This window comes from Mirounga angustirostris, unplaced genomic scaffold (genome assembly GCF_029215605.1).
Source record: "Mirounga angustirostris isolate CCGP_5_RB_7025 unplaced genomic scaffold, mMirAng1.0.hap1 SCAF_10, whole genome shotgun sequence".
Classification (NCBI taxonomy): Eukaryota; Metazoa; Chordata; class Mammalia; order Carnivora; family Phocidae; genus Mirounga; species Mirounga angustirostris.
The window spans coordinates 107662850-107675104 of NW_026991718.1; the positions used below are offsets into that span (position 1 = coordinate 107662850).

Below are 12255 nucleotides of genomic sequence, written 5' to 3' on the forward strand. Positions count from 1 at the left end.
ACGCCACTTCCGGCGCGCCGCCGTCCGGCGTGCCACTTCCGGCGCCGAGCTGGGCGGGTGGGGCGGGTGGCCGTTAGGTGAGGCGTGCCATGAGGCCTCAGGCGTCTCTGCTGCCAACCGTGAGCGAGCTGTCGGCGCGCGGGCGGCCTGGCGCGGCGTTCCGGTAAGGCGTGTGTGCGGCGGGGCGGGAACAGAAGCGCCCCCCTCAGGAGCCCGGCGGGGCCGAGACCGCGCTCCCTGCCGAAATCCACTTCGCGTCTGGGTGTGGAGCGTTCGCCAGCCTGGGTCACCGCTGCCCTCTTCCCAGGAACCGGTTTTGTTTGTTTCCGTCTAAATTCGCGTCGGTTTTTATTTGTCTTCCTGGCTAGGCTTGGAGACGGGCAGGGAGGTAGTGTGTGTGGAGGCGCATAATGCCAGGCACTGCGCTGAATGCTTTACTGATGCTTTTAAAGTCTTGCAACCCTCGCGTGTTTAGGAAGTTTGGGGGTTGCGGTGGAACTGGTAAAAAAAAAAAAAAAAAAAAAAAAAAGCCTTTTGGGAACTTGGACTGGTACTCGGTTTACGTTTTTCCTTCCTCTTGCAGAATTCTTAACTCTTTGCCGCCAGTAAGCATTCGTCTCCCCTCTCCCTGACACCCTGCGATTTTTTATGTTTTGATACGGGTGTATGAATAGGTAATGGCAGAGTATGTAAACTTTTTTTAAAAAGACGATACAAATCAGAGGTGATTAAATGCCCTCAAAACCCCCACATACCGGTAGTTTGGACTTTAAATTTTGTAGAATTAAATTTAGGTTATCATGTAATCGGGATCGCAACACTTAAAAACCTAGTATTTGATGCAGTTTGAGCTAACTTCAAAAAAGCATATAAATTAGCATTCTGGATTCAGTACTTGATTTCTGCACTGGTATATAATATAAAAAGGGACATTTGCATTTAGCACCAATTCCATCATAATGCTAGTTATTTTAGGTTGACTGCGGGCCACTTAAAACGGCTCAATAATTGGGATAAAGTATATAGAAAGCACTTAGAGTAGTACCTGGTATCTCACCAACACTGGGTAGTTATTAACTGACATTATTATAATGATGATGGTTATTTACAAAGTATCATACCAGAGGAAGGCAAAGTCTTTATGGTTTCTGTTGTTTTTTTTTAATGTTGTCCTTATTGTGAAATACTTAATTTTCCCTTTTTACGGATCCACTTCACCTTTAGAATTAGCTTCACAATCAAAATAGATTTACTTGTTTTATTCATATAACTTTGTGATTTTATGGCAGAAAAGTGCACAAATTACAAATTTTCCCCCATTTAAATGTCATTGTTTTTTAATCTTATCTACTATCTCTTCAACTAGTGACAAAATAGCCATGATTTCATTACTGAAGTTGGTTTTGAATATTTTGAACAAAAACCAGATTTTATTTTATTTATTTATTTTTTTAGGAAGCTATAGAAGTAATCTGGAAAATGAAATCACTACTTTCAGTGCTTGGGGTGGGGCAGAGAGGCAGGGAAATTGGCACTGGTACAGTGCTGATTACCAGTACTGATAGTGCTGATAGCCAAATTTACAGGAAGCTCTACAGATTTTTTGCATTAAAAGAAAGATACCCATTAAGGGGGATCAACAAAATGCTGATGTGAGTGTATTCCATATCCTACCCATTCTCCGTCCCTGGCAAGTAAGAGAATCATTTGAGCATATGCTCTTTCTGCTTTTTCCTGAAACAGGGACAGGGGCCAGGCAGTACTATAGCAGAAAGACTGAAAATGTGGACTTAGGTGTCAGACTCAGATTTAAGTCACCACTCCTCACCTGCTCTGTGTGAGGCTTTGGAAAAATTAGGAGGCACAGGAATATTGGTGCCAAGATAAACATGAGGTCTGTTTCTTGGCAAATGTCTTGACTCTCGTTCTACCAGGACAAGCCAGAGTAGATACATAATGAGAATGTTTTCACTTTGTCAAAGGAATATCAGATTTTAAGTGCAATGGAGTATAAATTGCCAGTTGCTTAGTATGACATCTCAGCCCCAAACTCCCAATATATGTAACACACTGATGTCACTTGCATACAATGACAGTTTTCTTTGTCTTCAGACTGTAGCTGTGTCAGTGTGTTATGATGCCATCCCGTACCAACCTGGCTACTGGAATCCCCAGTAGTAAAGTGAAATACTCCAGGCTCTCCAGCACAGACGATGGCTACATTGACCTTCAGGTAAATGCCGAAGGGAGCTGATGAGACTGGCTGGCTCTGTTTCTTTTGAGTTAGCAGGAAGACCTTCCAGGTGGAGGATTTGCTAACTGTCCATGGGGATCAGAAGGAGCAGCAAGAAGGAAACTCATCTCTGAGACCCTTTCAACCATAGTTTGCAGAAGGAGGGGCCTTGGTAGAGCAGTTTCAAACAAATATAAATATTGTTCATTTCTAAGAATTTTTAGTTGTAACGCCAGAGCCCAGTAGATATGTATTTTATTTAGTTTTTCTGGAAAATACTCAGATTGTGTTTTGTTAACTAGAATTTTTTTAAGGACTGTGTCATTGGTTTGTTTACACTTTAGTCAAAGCCAGTTCGTCTTTTAAGGGAGAAACTAGCTGCTAAAGCCAGCAGATTGTGGGAATCTTCCTTCTTTCCTGATGTCATGAGATCCAATTTATTAAAGGTATTCTTTGTGGCAAACAGTAAGTAAAACAGAATGTTTGTTAAGTTTGTATTCTACCCTGATTCATTATTTATAAAATACTTAATGTGTAGCATCTCCTTTTGACCACTTCCCCTTAGAATAGTTTAGGTGGAACCAGGGCTAAGGAGGAAGAGGCAGGAACCCATCCCTTTAAATATAAACAAATCAATGACTCTTTGTACTCTTCGGACCCATACTTGAAGGAGAGAAGTTTTTTTTTTGTTTTTTTTTTTTGAAAGGACATCTGGGAAGCTTCCAGCCAGTTAGGTCAGATACAGAAATGAGGCAAACCTTAGATAGCTTGTCTCTGAATCTTAACTTTGAATTGAACTTATTAACAAGTTAGGTTACTTGATCCATGGGGTGGGCAACTAGTGCTTTAGAAAAAGCTGTTTCTAAAACCTTTGACTGTATGCTAACTTAACTTTGAATGCCAGAAATCACTAGTTTTGTTTACTTCTCCAGACCATGATATTCACTCTTGAATCCCTATAGATTAGTACAACCTTCCATGTGCCAAGCATTTAATAAATACATGTTTAATCAATGAATGACCATTAAAGTGTCTTCTGTTTTTGTAAGAAAATATTTTCTTATGGTGAATGGTATGTGGAATGAGATTAGAAGTAGAAAGAGTAACATTCTGCTCGAACTCTTCTGAGTGATTGTTAGAGCAATAACTAGAGCTTCACTTCCTGTTTGTCCCTTGCCTTTCTCTCCCGGAGCTCTAGTGGGTAGTAGGACTTCCTTCAAGACACACAAAGCATCCACCTTGGTTCTTATTATTCTCCATGCTTTAAAGTGTCTCAGTCCTGGTATTTTCATAATGCTGTGCCTTTTTTGTTTATTTCTCTTCCAGTTTAAGAAGAGCCCTCCTAAGATCCCATATAAGGCCATTGCGCTTGCTACAGTGCTGTTTCTGATTGGCGCCTTTCTCATAATCATAGGCTCCCTTCTGCTGGCTGGCTATATCAGCAAAGGGGTAAGTTGAAGGGTTTGTGGGAGTGTGCCATGAAATCTTTAAAGTGGGCTCTATTGTTTTATATTCATATCTAGTACAGGATTTGCCAGCAGAAAGAAGAAAAGAGTGTTCTTTCAGATTTTGTTCTCTGATAACAAAGCATATGTTTCTCTTTTTGAGCAAGAACATGCTTGTCCCACAGTTTCTGTGAGGTGTGTGGGGACAGGTAGGCGCATTTTCCCTCTGAGATGTCGAGCAATCTTCCCACTGTGATAGTTTAGAACAGCAAAGCTGAGCCTTGCATTGAGGATTCCTGATTGATAACGGCTGTACCTGGAGTAGAATGTGTTACTGCAATTTTGCAGTGCCACAGACATTCCAGGTTTGGGGAGAAACAGTGAGGCTTCTATAGGTCTGGGGCCACTGACCAAACCAGGGCTTGTGACTCATGACTCTGATCCTTCTTACGTTGGGTTTGGTTGGAGTTCTTGTTATGCTTCCGAGTGTTATCTTCAAAACCTAAAGTGGTATTTGGTGGTTCTTTTTCTCGGGCTGTATACATATACTAATAGACAGTGCCCAAGTTGATCTGAACTAATAATGATCACAAGTCATGTCTGTTCTTCAACACACACCAGGCCAGGGGATGATGGTCATATTGTTCTGCAGAGGGAACACAGCCAACATCTGAAAAACTGTGGACACTATAGAAATTGGGAATAGTAACACTATTGCAATAAAATGGCTGCATGTGGTTTTTAAGAAGTGAATCTGATTTGCCTTTGTTTCTTATCTATTTAAAATTATTATATGGTCACCAGGTGTTTACTTGGTGCAATCTGTGTTTGAACATCTAGCTTCAGGACTGTGCCTTCAGTTAACTTTCATTGCAGTATACAGTATCAATTCCAGAGGACTCTGTTAATGATATGAATATTGAGAGTGGAGGTGACATCCACATGCAGCAAATATCATTTTACCTTGTGTGGTTTATAAAAGACTGCTTTATAAATAAAGATGTTAAGAGAATCACTAATAAGTTTTGTTTTTTTGGTTTGGAGTTTTTTCATTTTTATTACAGATATTTCAAACAAAACAGAAGTAAATGAAATAATGTATTAAACCCCTCTGTGTCTACCACTCATCATCAACAGTTATAAACATTTTGCTTCATGTATTCCCCCACCTTTTTTCCTGTGTATGAAACCAAATGCCAGATTTACATTTTGCTGGTATTCTTTTTGTTTTTGTTTTTGTTTTTTTTTGAGAGAGAGAGAGAGAGAGCTCATGAGAGTGGTGGAGGGCAGAGGGAGAGGGAGAGAGAGAGAATCTTAAGCAGGCTCCATACCCAGCATGGAGCCCAGTCTCACAAGCCTGAGCTCATGTCCTGAGTCGAAATCAAGAGTCTGATGCTTAACTGAGCCCCCCAGGCACCTCTGTTTTGCTGGTATTCTCAAGTAGCATCTTCAGTATGCATCTGTAACAGTTTTTATATAAGTTTACGGGTGCTGTATTAATATCTTTGACCTTGACTTCATATTTTTGTTAGATTTAGAGACTTACTTAGATTCAGGTTTAGTTTTCTTTTAGAAAAAATATATCATAGGAGGTGCTGTGTATTTGTTATGGCAGTTGGTTTTGAAACTTCGATGTTAATCAGAATCATCTGGCAGACTTGTTAACACACAGATTCCTTGGTTCCATTCCCAGAGATTCCAGGTCTATAGGTGGGTGGTGAGAATTTGCATTTCTAACAAGTTCCCAGGTAATGCTGGTGGTCCATCAACCACATTTTGAGAATCATTGCTGTAACATTACATTAGTCCCGCATTGGGCTCCCTGCTCAGCAGGGAGCCTGCTTCTCCCTCTGCCTGCCATTCCCCCTGCTTATGCACGCATGCTCTCTCTCTCTCTGACAAATAAATAAAATCTTTGAAAAAAAAAAGAGATTTTTAGATTGGGTTTACCTTAGATGAGGGAAAGCTTAAAATTAATGGGAAAATCACAAAGGAAAAGGAGGATAAATTTAACTGTATAAACATTTAAAACTGTACCTAAAAACAAGGCAGAGCAATTTTATGAGTGGATTCATTCATTTAATACATTTATATTTTGGGCACAGCTGGGGATCCAGGGATGAACAAAGTCCCTGCCCTCCTGGAACTCCCCAAATAGTTGAAGCCCTATTGATAAAAACACTTAACACCATTTCTTCCTCTTTGACCTGTGAATTGTGCTCATGGGAATATACAGTAGAATCTGAAAGGCCAAGGAAAACAATGAAGTTTATTGTGGTATTCTGTACAGTTACAAAAAGTGAGAGACAACCAAAGTATCCAACAGTCGGTAGGGGGGTGGTTAAGTAAAACTGTGGTGCATCCATTACAGTGGAATGATAGACACCATTAGTTGACATATAACATGTTAGTGTCAGGTGTACAACATGATTCAATATATGTCTATATTGCAAAATGATCACAATAAGTCTAGTTAACATCCATCACCACACATAGTTAGAATTTTTTTTCTTGTGATGAGAACTTTTAAGATCTACTCTCAGCAACTTGCTAATACGCAATACAGTATTATTAGCTCCAGTCACCATGCTGTTCATTACATCTCCAGAACTTACTTGTTTTGTACTGAAAGTTTGTACCTTCTGACTATCTTCACCCATTTTGCCTATCTCCCACCCCCAGTGCCGAACTTTTCATAATATTTTGGCAATTGCTTGTTACACTAAGAGACTAAAACAAGGCACAGGGTATGGTGTGTTCACAACTAGAAACTAGAATGGAGAAAAGAAGGAAATAAACGAAATATCTATGGATGAAGATGGACAGTTTATTTACTTTATAATTTTTAGTGCTTTGCAGTTTTGCTACATTTTTTTAAAGATTTTATTTATTTATTTGACAGAGAGAGAGAGAGAGGAATAACAGGAACACAAGCAGGGGAAGTGGGAGAGGGAGAAACAGGCTTCCCACGGAGCAGGGAGCCTGATGTGGGGCTTGATCCCAGGACCCTGGGATCATGACCCGAGCTGAAGGCAGACGCTTAACGACTGAGCCCCACAAGCGCCCCTAGAGTTTCTACATTTTATAATCAGGAGGAAAAGAGATGTAAACCTGTTCCGTTGGTAGCATACTACCCAAAGGAAATGCTCTGAAGAGTGTAAAATACTGATGTATGGGTTGAACCTATGGCTTTGTTTTATTTTAAAATTGGTAATTTGTATGGTACTAATGTGTTTGCCACCTTCTGCCACCAGGGGGCAGACCGGGCTGTTCCCGTCCTGATCATTGGCATCCTGGTGTTCCTGCCAGGATTTTACCACCTTCGCATCGCCTACTATGCATCCAAAGGCTACCGGGGTTACTCCTACGATGACATTCCAGATTTTGATGACTAGCACCAACCCTCAACCCTGAGGAGAAGAGTCACAGATGGGACTGAGACCAGCTTTAAGATATTGAGCAGAAACTGGCTAAGGGCTAAGGAGTTCTGCAGTTTGCAGATGTTAAACAAAAGAATGGCCATCCTCAAGATGTCAACTGAGCTTACAATTACAAATTAACTAATTAGGACATGCTGTATTTTTCATCTCCTGGCTCTGGCAAAAGCTGACAAGTTTTTCCACACTAGTATGTATCTTGGAAGAGTAGCGGTGTTAATGGTGTGGGAAAGCAGGAGGTTATCCTGTAGTGGAGAGTGTTACTGCTGCCACCCTTTTTGGCGTTCAGCATTTCTTTTAAATAGTCCTTATTGTCAGTTCTGGTAGCAAATGGAAAAATGTAATATGTCAGATTTCATATTACTAGTAATTTATCTTGAAAACATCTAAGTATCTTACCCCTACACTCATCTCTCACTTTGTGTGCTAATGGAAGACCTTGGCAAATCAAATGTCAGTGTGGGTGCATCTGTAATATTTTTTACTTGCTTTCTTATTAACAGCAGCCAGGACTTTTTTAAAATCTCAGAGCAAGTTTGCAGAAGGTAAACGCCTTCTCTGTTCACCAATCCTTGGTCGGCTTTGATTTGGTCCACCAGTAAGTTGGCCAACATAATTTGGGTTATTCTGTTCTTTATAGATCAAGATGTTCTGTATATCGTGCCTTTAAGGACTGGACTTTGGCTGTTTCCTAAGGAAAAAATGTAGATAAGTGATTGTTATTTAGAGATTATAAACCTGTTGTTAGCACCTTGCATTATGATGTCATTCTGCTGAAGACTGCAAGACTCAACCTGGATCCCTAGATGGACTAGACTGCCTTAGTTTGATTCTGTTTCCTAGCTTGCACAAAGTGACATACTCAAAAGAAATTAAAATGCCAAAATCTAAACCTAGACTTAAAGTGAGTTAATTTCAAGTATATTTCAGAAAACATTTTAATGATTATATGAGATCTTTGATCCCAGTACCCAGGGCCATCTTCATTTTTAGATAACTGGCCTTGTGGGTCAGACTGCTTTTCAGTTGTCCTCTTACTATGAGCTTATGGACGTGGGCAACTAGAAGCCTGGAAGGGCCATCAACTGAGATTTGGAGGGCTGTGGGTGGAACAAGTTTATTGGGGAAGGTGAATTCACTTTTGGATTTGTTAAATTGTAGATGTGTACTCCACATTCACATGGAACTGTTGAGTAGGCAATTGGAAAGCATGAATCTGGAGTTCAGGAGGGAGTCTAGGCCAGGGCTAGGAATTAGGGAGTCATTATGGGGACAATATCTAAAAGCTGAATGATACCACTCACAGAGTGAGTGCATATGAGAAAAACACCTAGGACTCAGGAAATGAGGGACGGGGGGGTGACCTGAAGCAACTTCCAAAGTTAGGTGCATTTGGTAATGGGAGAGGAGGCTGGGGAGCCCAGTACTCTATTGAAGTTCCTGGGCCTTGACACTGGAGATGTAAAGAGATCTATAAAGCTTTATCATGGGAACTGTTTGTAAAGCAAAACTCAGACCAGAAGGTTTTGGCCAAACCAAATTATTTGGTCTTTTTTTTTTAAGATTTTATTTATTGGAGAGAGAACGAGCAAGGAGAGAGAGAGAGGGGAAGCAGACTCCCCACTGAGCGTAGAGCCTGAGCAGGGCTCAATCCCAGAACCCTGAGATCATGACCTGAGCTGAAGTCAGATGCTTAACTGACTGAGCCACCCAGGCACCCCTATTTGGTCCTTGTTATAAGGGTAATGATGCTTCTGGTAAGGGGAGAATGCTCAAAATGGAACTGAAGGCCATAAAATGAGAAGTAAGTATCTTGCGATAGAAGGTAAACATTTGCTCCCCAACCCATTCTCTAAGGTTGTCTTATGAAGTTTCTTATACACCCATCTAGAAGTGTTCTAAGCACATAAACCCATCCTTTTTATTTATTTATTTATTTTATTTTATTTTATTTTTTTAAAAGATTTTATTTATTTATTTGAGAGAGAATGAGAGAGAGCACATGAGAAGGGGGAGGATCAGAGGGAGAAGCAGACTCCCTGCCGAGCAGGGAGCCCGATGCGGGACTCGATCCAGGGACTCCAGGATCATGACCTGAGCCGAAGGCAGCCACTTAACCAACTGAGCCACCCAGGCGCCCAAACCCATCCTTTTTAAAACTCAGACTTCCATTGTATATTTCTATAATTTTCCTTTTTTTCACTTACTCTGTTTGCTATTTCTTTCCATATCCATGGAGATCAGCCACATTCTTTTTAAAAATCTACACTAGAATATAGTTTTCCAAGCTGTGCATGTAGTCCTAGGGTCCCAAGAGCAGAGACCATAAAAGTCCTAATCCTCCCCTCTGGTGTCCCCTAACAAATGGCCCTTGCTGTTCTATGTGAACATTCAGGCTCATAATCTCATTCCAGTGGGATTGTTTATTCAAGTATTATTTCTTTGGGTTTTTAAAGATTTTATATATTTATTTTGAGACAGCGAGCAGGGGGAGGGGAGAGAATCTCGAGCAGACTCCACATTCAGCACAGAGCCCAACGTGGAGCTTGATCTCAACACCCTGAGATCACCACCTGAGCTGAAGTCAAGAGTCAGAAATTTGACTGACTAAGCCACCCAGGTGCCCCTCAAGTATTGTTTATTAAGACAAAATCAGACTCCCTGTAACTGCATTGACAGTAAGTGTGTATTTTGGTTCTTTATAGAAAACATCTAAACGTTTGTAACAACAGTGAATGTTTCTTGAAACCTTTGCCCAGATGTGCCAAGCACCTTTATTGCATACTGTTTGATTTTAATCCTTGGAAAAAACACCAAGTTGGATAATATTCTTAGGTAATAGGTTGGACATTTGGAACTCCAGGCAAAGCCTGAATTGCCCTTACCAAATATGAAAGCCCAAGTGCCTTTAAGGGCCGGGCAAGTAAAGAAGGGGTGGGGGTGGGCAGAGCCATAGACAGTAGTGGGGACCTAAGTCAATTGCTAAATGTATATTTTATGTAAAAGCAGTCTTCTCCCCCCCCTCCCCCCCGCCCCAATGTTGGTTAAGCCATGTGCTCTAGCTTTTTTTTTTTTTTTTTCATGTGCTCTAGCTTCATAAGGATTTTCTTACTTGCAACAACTGTTAGACCTCTCGTTCATCATTTCCAAGGCTAAAAATCCTCTGGGGTTGCGTCAAATGTTTTATGTATGACGGAGATTCAGACCCGTTGCCTCTGGATAAGCTTCCCCTGGTCAGTGCGCTCGCCGCATACTGACTGATTCCTTCTGCCCCGTCGTGTGAGGTGCTAAAGGCATAACAGGAAAAATTGGGCATGGTCAGTGAGGAGCGGAGGTTGCAAACTAGTGAACACAGATGTTGGCCTGCATTTTGTTTTTAAAAAATGGAAGGGTTCGCATTTTGATTTGGGGCTTTTCTTGAAAAATCACTAGATTTTTCTTCTGTACTGAGATGCTACAACCACCCGGAGCAAGGTAGTAAAGCAGCTTCGTCTGAGCGGAATTGTCCAGTTCACCACAGTCCTCACCGTTGCTTGGCTGCTTGTGTGCCCAATCTGCTAACTTTTTGTTAAGGGCAAGAGTGCGTCTTAGGGTTGCACAAAGTCCAGCACAGTGTTTGGGGGCACTTCAGTTTATTAAATGAACCAAAGTTCGAAGTGCATTTCCATCCCAGGATGCTATGTAATGTTCCTTCGAGGTGTGGACAGTTGGGCTGGAACTATTCGATTCAGATGGTCCTGAATGACGCTCCCGTCAGCTGCCTGGCAGGCCGGCTCCTCCTCAAGACTGGTTGGTGCCACCTGGTGAGTCCAGTCTCCGCCTGGCACCCTTTGCTCAGGCCGTTGAGCCCAGTTCGCAACCACCTGCACGTTCCATCCTGCGGGGCCCTGGGGTGTCCCTGCCGGCTGACACAGAAGAGCCTTCTGTTACTGGTTCAATGAGGGAAGCTGGTCGAGGGACAGTCAGTTTTGACCTTCAAAGGGTTATAAACCAAATTAATTCGCCATAGTTGTCTTGTGTCATCTAAACTCCTATCTCGAGGCTTCTCTCCTAGACATGATCCCCCAGGCTCCTGGCCTCACGCGTTCAGTTATGGTTTAGTGCCAGGGTGGGGAGGGTAGAGTCCTATTAGCTGAAAGGTGTTGGGCAAATCGCGTCTGGAGCTTCAGTTTCCTTTTAAGGTGGGGATAAACCAGTTCCCATCTGCGAGGGTAAATGTGCAGATTAAATAAAACCATGTGGGAGGGCGCTTCAGAACACACAGACTGGCACCCAGTAAGCGCTCAGTTAATGGAAGCTGCTGTTTGAGGAAGTGAAGACGGTCAGTCCCTTGGCTTCAGGGAGTAGTTCCTCGGGTGAAGCTCAGGAGGGGAGAGAACCCATCTGTTATCCCTGGGGCCAACCTGAAGAATCTGCTGTCCCATGGAGTTGGGCGCCCCAGCTAGCATGGCAGTCGGGCCCAGCCAAGGCAAGGGAGGGAATGAGAAGGTCTCCAGCCCCTGGCACTCCCCCAGCATGCACCTGGGAGGCTGTGTGCTCCAGTCCCGTGGAACAAGAGCACCCCACTGTAGCCCTGAGAAGCACTGGTCTGGGGCTCCCTGGGCCTCCTAATCCATTTCTTCCCTTTGGGCCTGGACCTTCTCTGGCAGCACCAATGGCTGAGGGTGGGGGGCACCCAGAATTTAGAGCTCCTCCTCCTTGATCCACCTGTTACTCTCCAGCCAACCCAGTAACTCCCAGTGTCTTGAGGAAGCTTCACAGAAACGGCATGGACACAACACAGGAAGGCTTTGTGAAGATGCTTCGTGTGAGCAGTGAGAAACCAAAACAAGTCCCACAGATGGCGAAGGTCCATGGCAGGAGTGGGAGCACATTCAAGTGCTCTGAAGGCTAGGGGAAGGGAGCTGTGTAATTTAGGACCCAGTGAGAGGCAGGGTATGTTTTCCTGCGTTTGTGGGAGGCAGGCCTTGCGGCTCAGGAGCTGCCCCTGAACACTGGAGGTGCTGACTTTCCTCCCTGGCTCTGTGGGTCTCCAATGCCTCCATTCTTTCGTTCCTTTCCCTAACTGGAGAAGAGCCAACTAGAAAGTGCTCCGGTCTTGGCTAAGGTTCTAGTCCTTCGAGAGGGTTTTCTCTAGGAT

The 12255-nt window shown here is 42.8% G+C and overlaps 1 protein-coding gene across 3 annotated transcripts; it reads left to right on the plus strand.

Moving 5' to 3' along the window:
• The first annotated feature begins 7 nt into the window (after positions 1–7).
• On the plus strand, positions 8–8007 carry TMEM230 (transmembrane protein 230). 3 transcript variants are annotated; one of them, XM_045885433.3, is made up of 5 exons: positions 8–163; positions 2113–2233; positions 2578–2679; positions 3560–3682; positions 6933–8007. In XM_045885433.3, exons 2-5 carry the CDS (start codon positions 2135–2137, stop codon positions 7071–7073), a joined length of 465 nt encoding a protein of 154 aa, XP_045741389.1. In that variant the 5' UTR covers positions 8–163; positions 2113–2134; the 3' UTR covers positions 7074–8007. The 3 variants fall into 3 exon arrangements, with proteins under 3 accessions (XP_045741389.1, XP_054365989.1, XP_045741392.1); XM_054510014.2 differs by lacking the exon at positions 2578–2679 and having other exon boundaries at positions 9–163; XM_045885436.3 differs by lacking the exon at positions 8–163 and having other exon boundaries at positions 2107–2233; positions 2601–2679.
• Positions 8008–12255: the final 4248 nt, after the last annotated feature.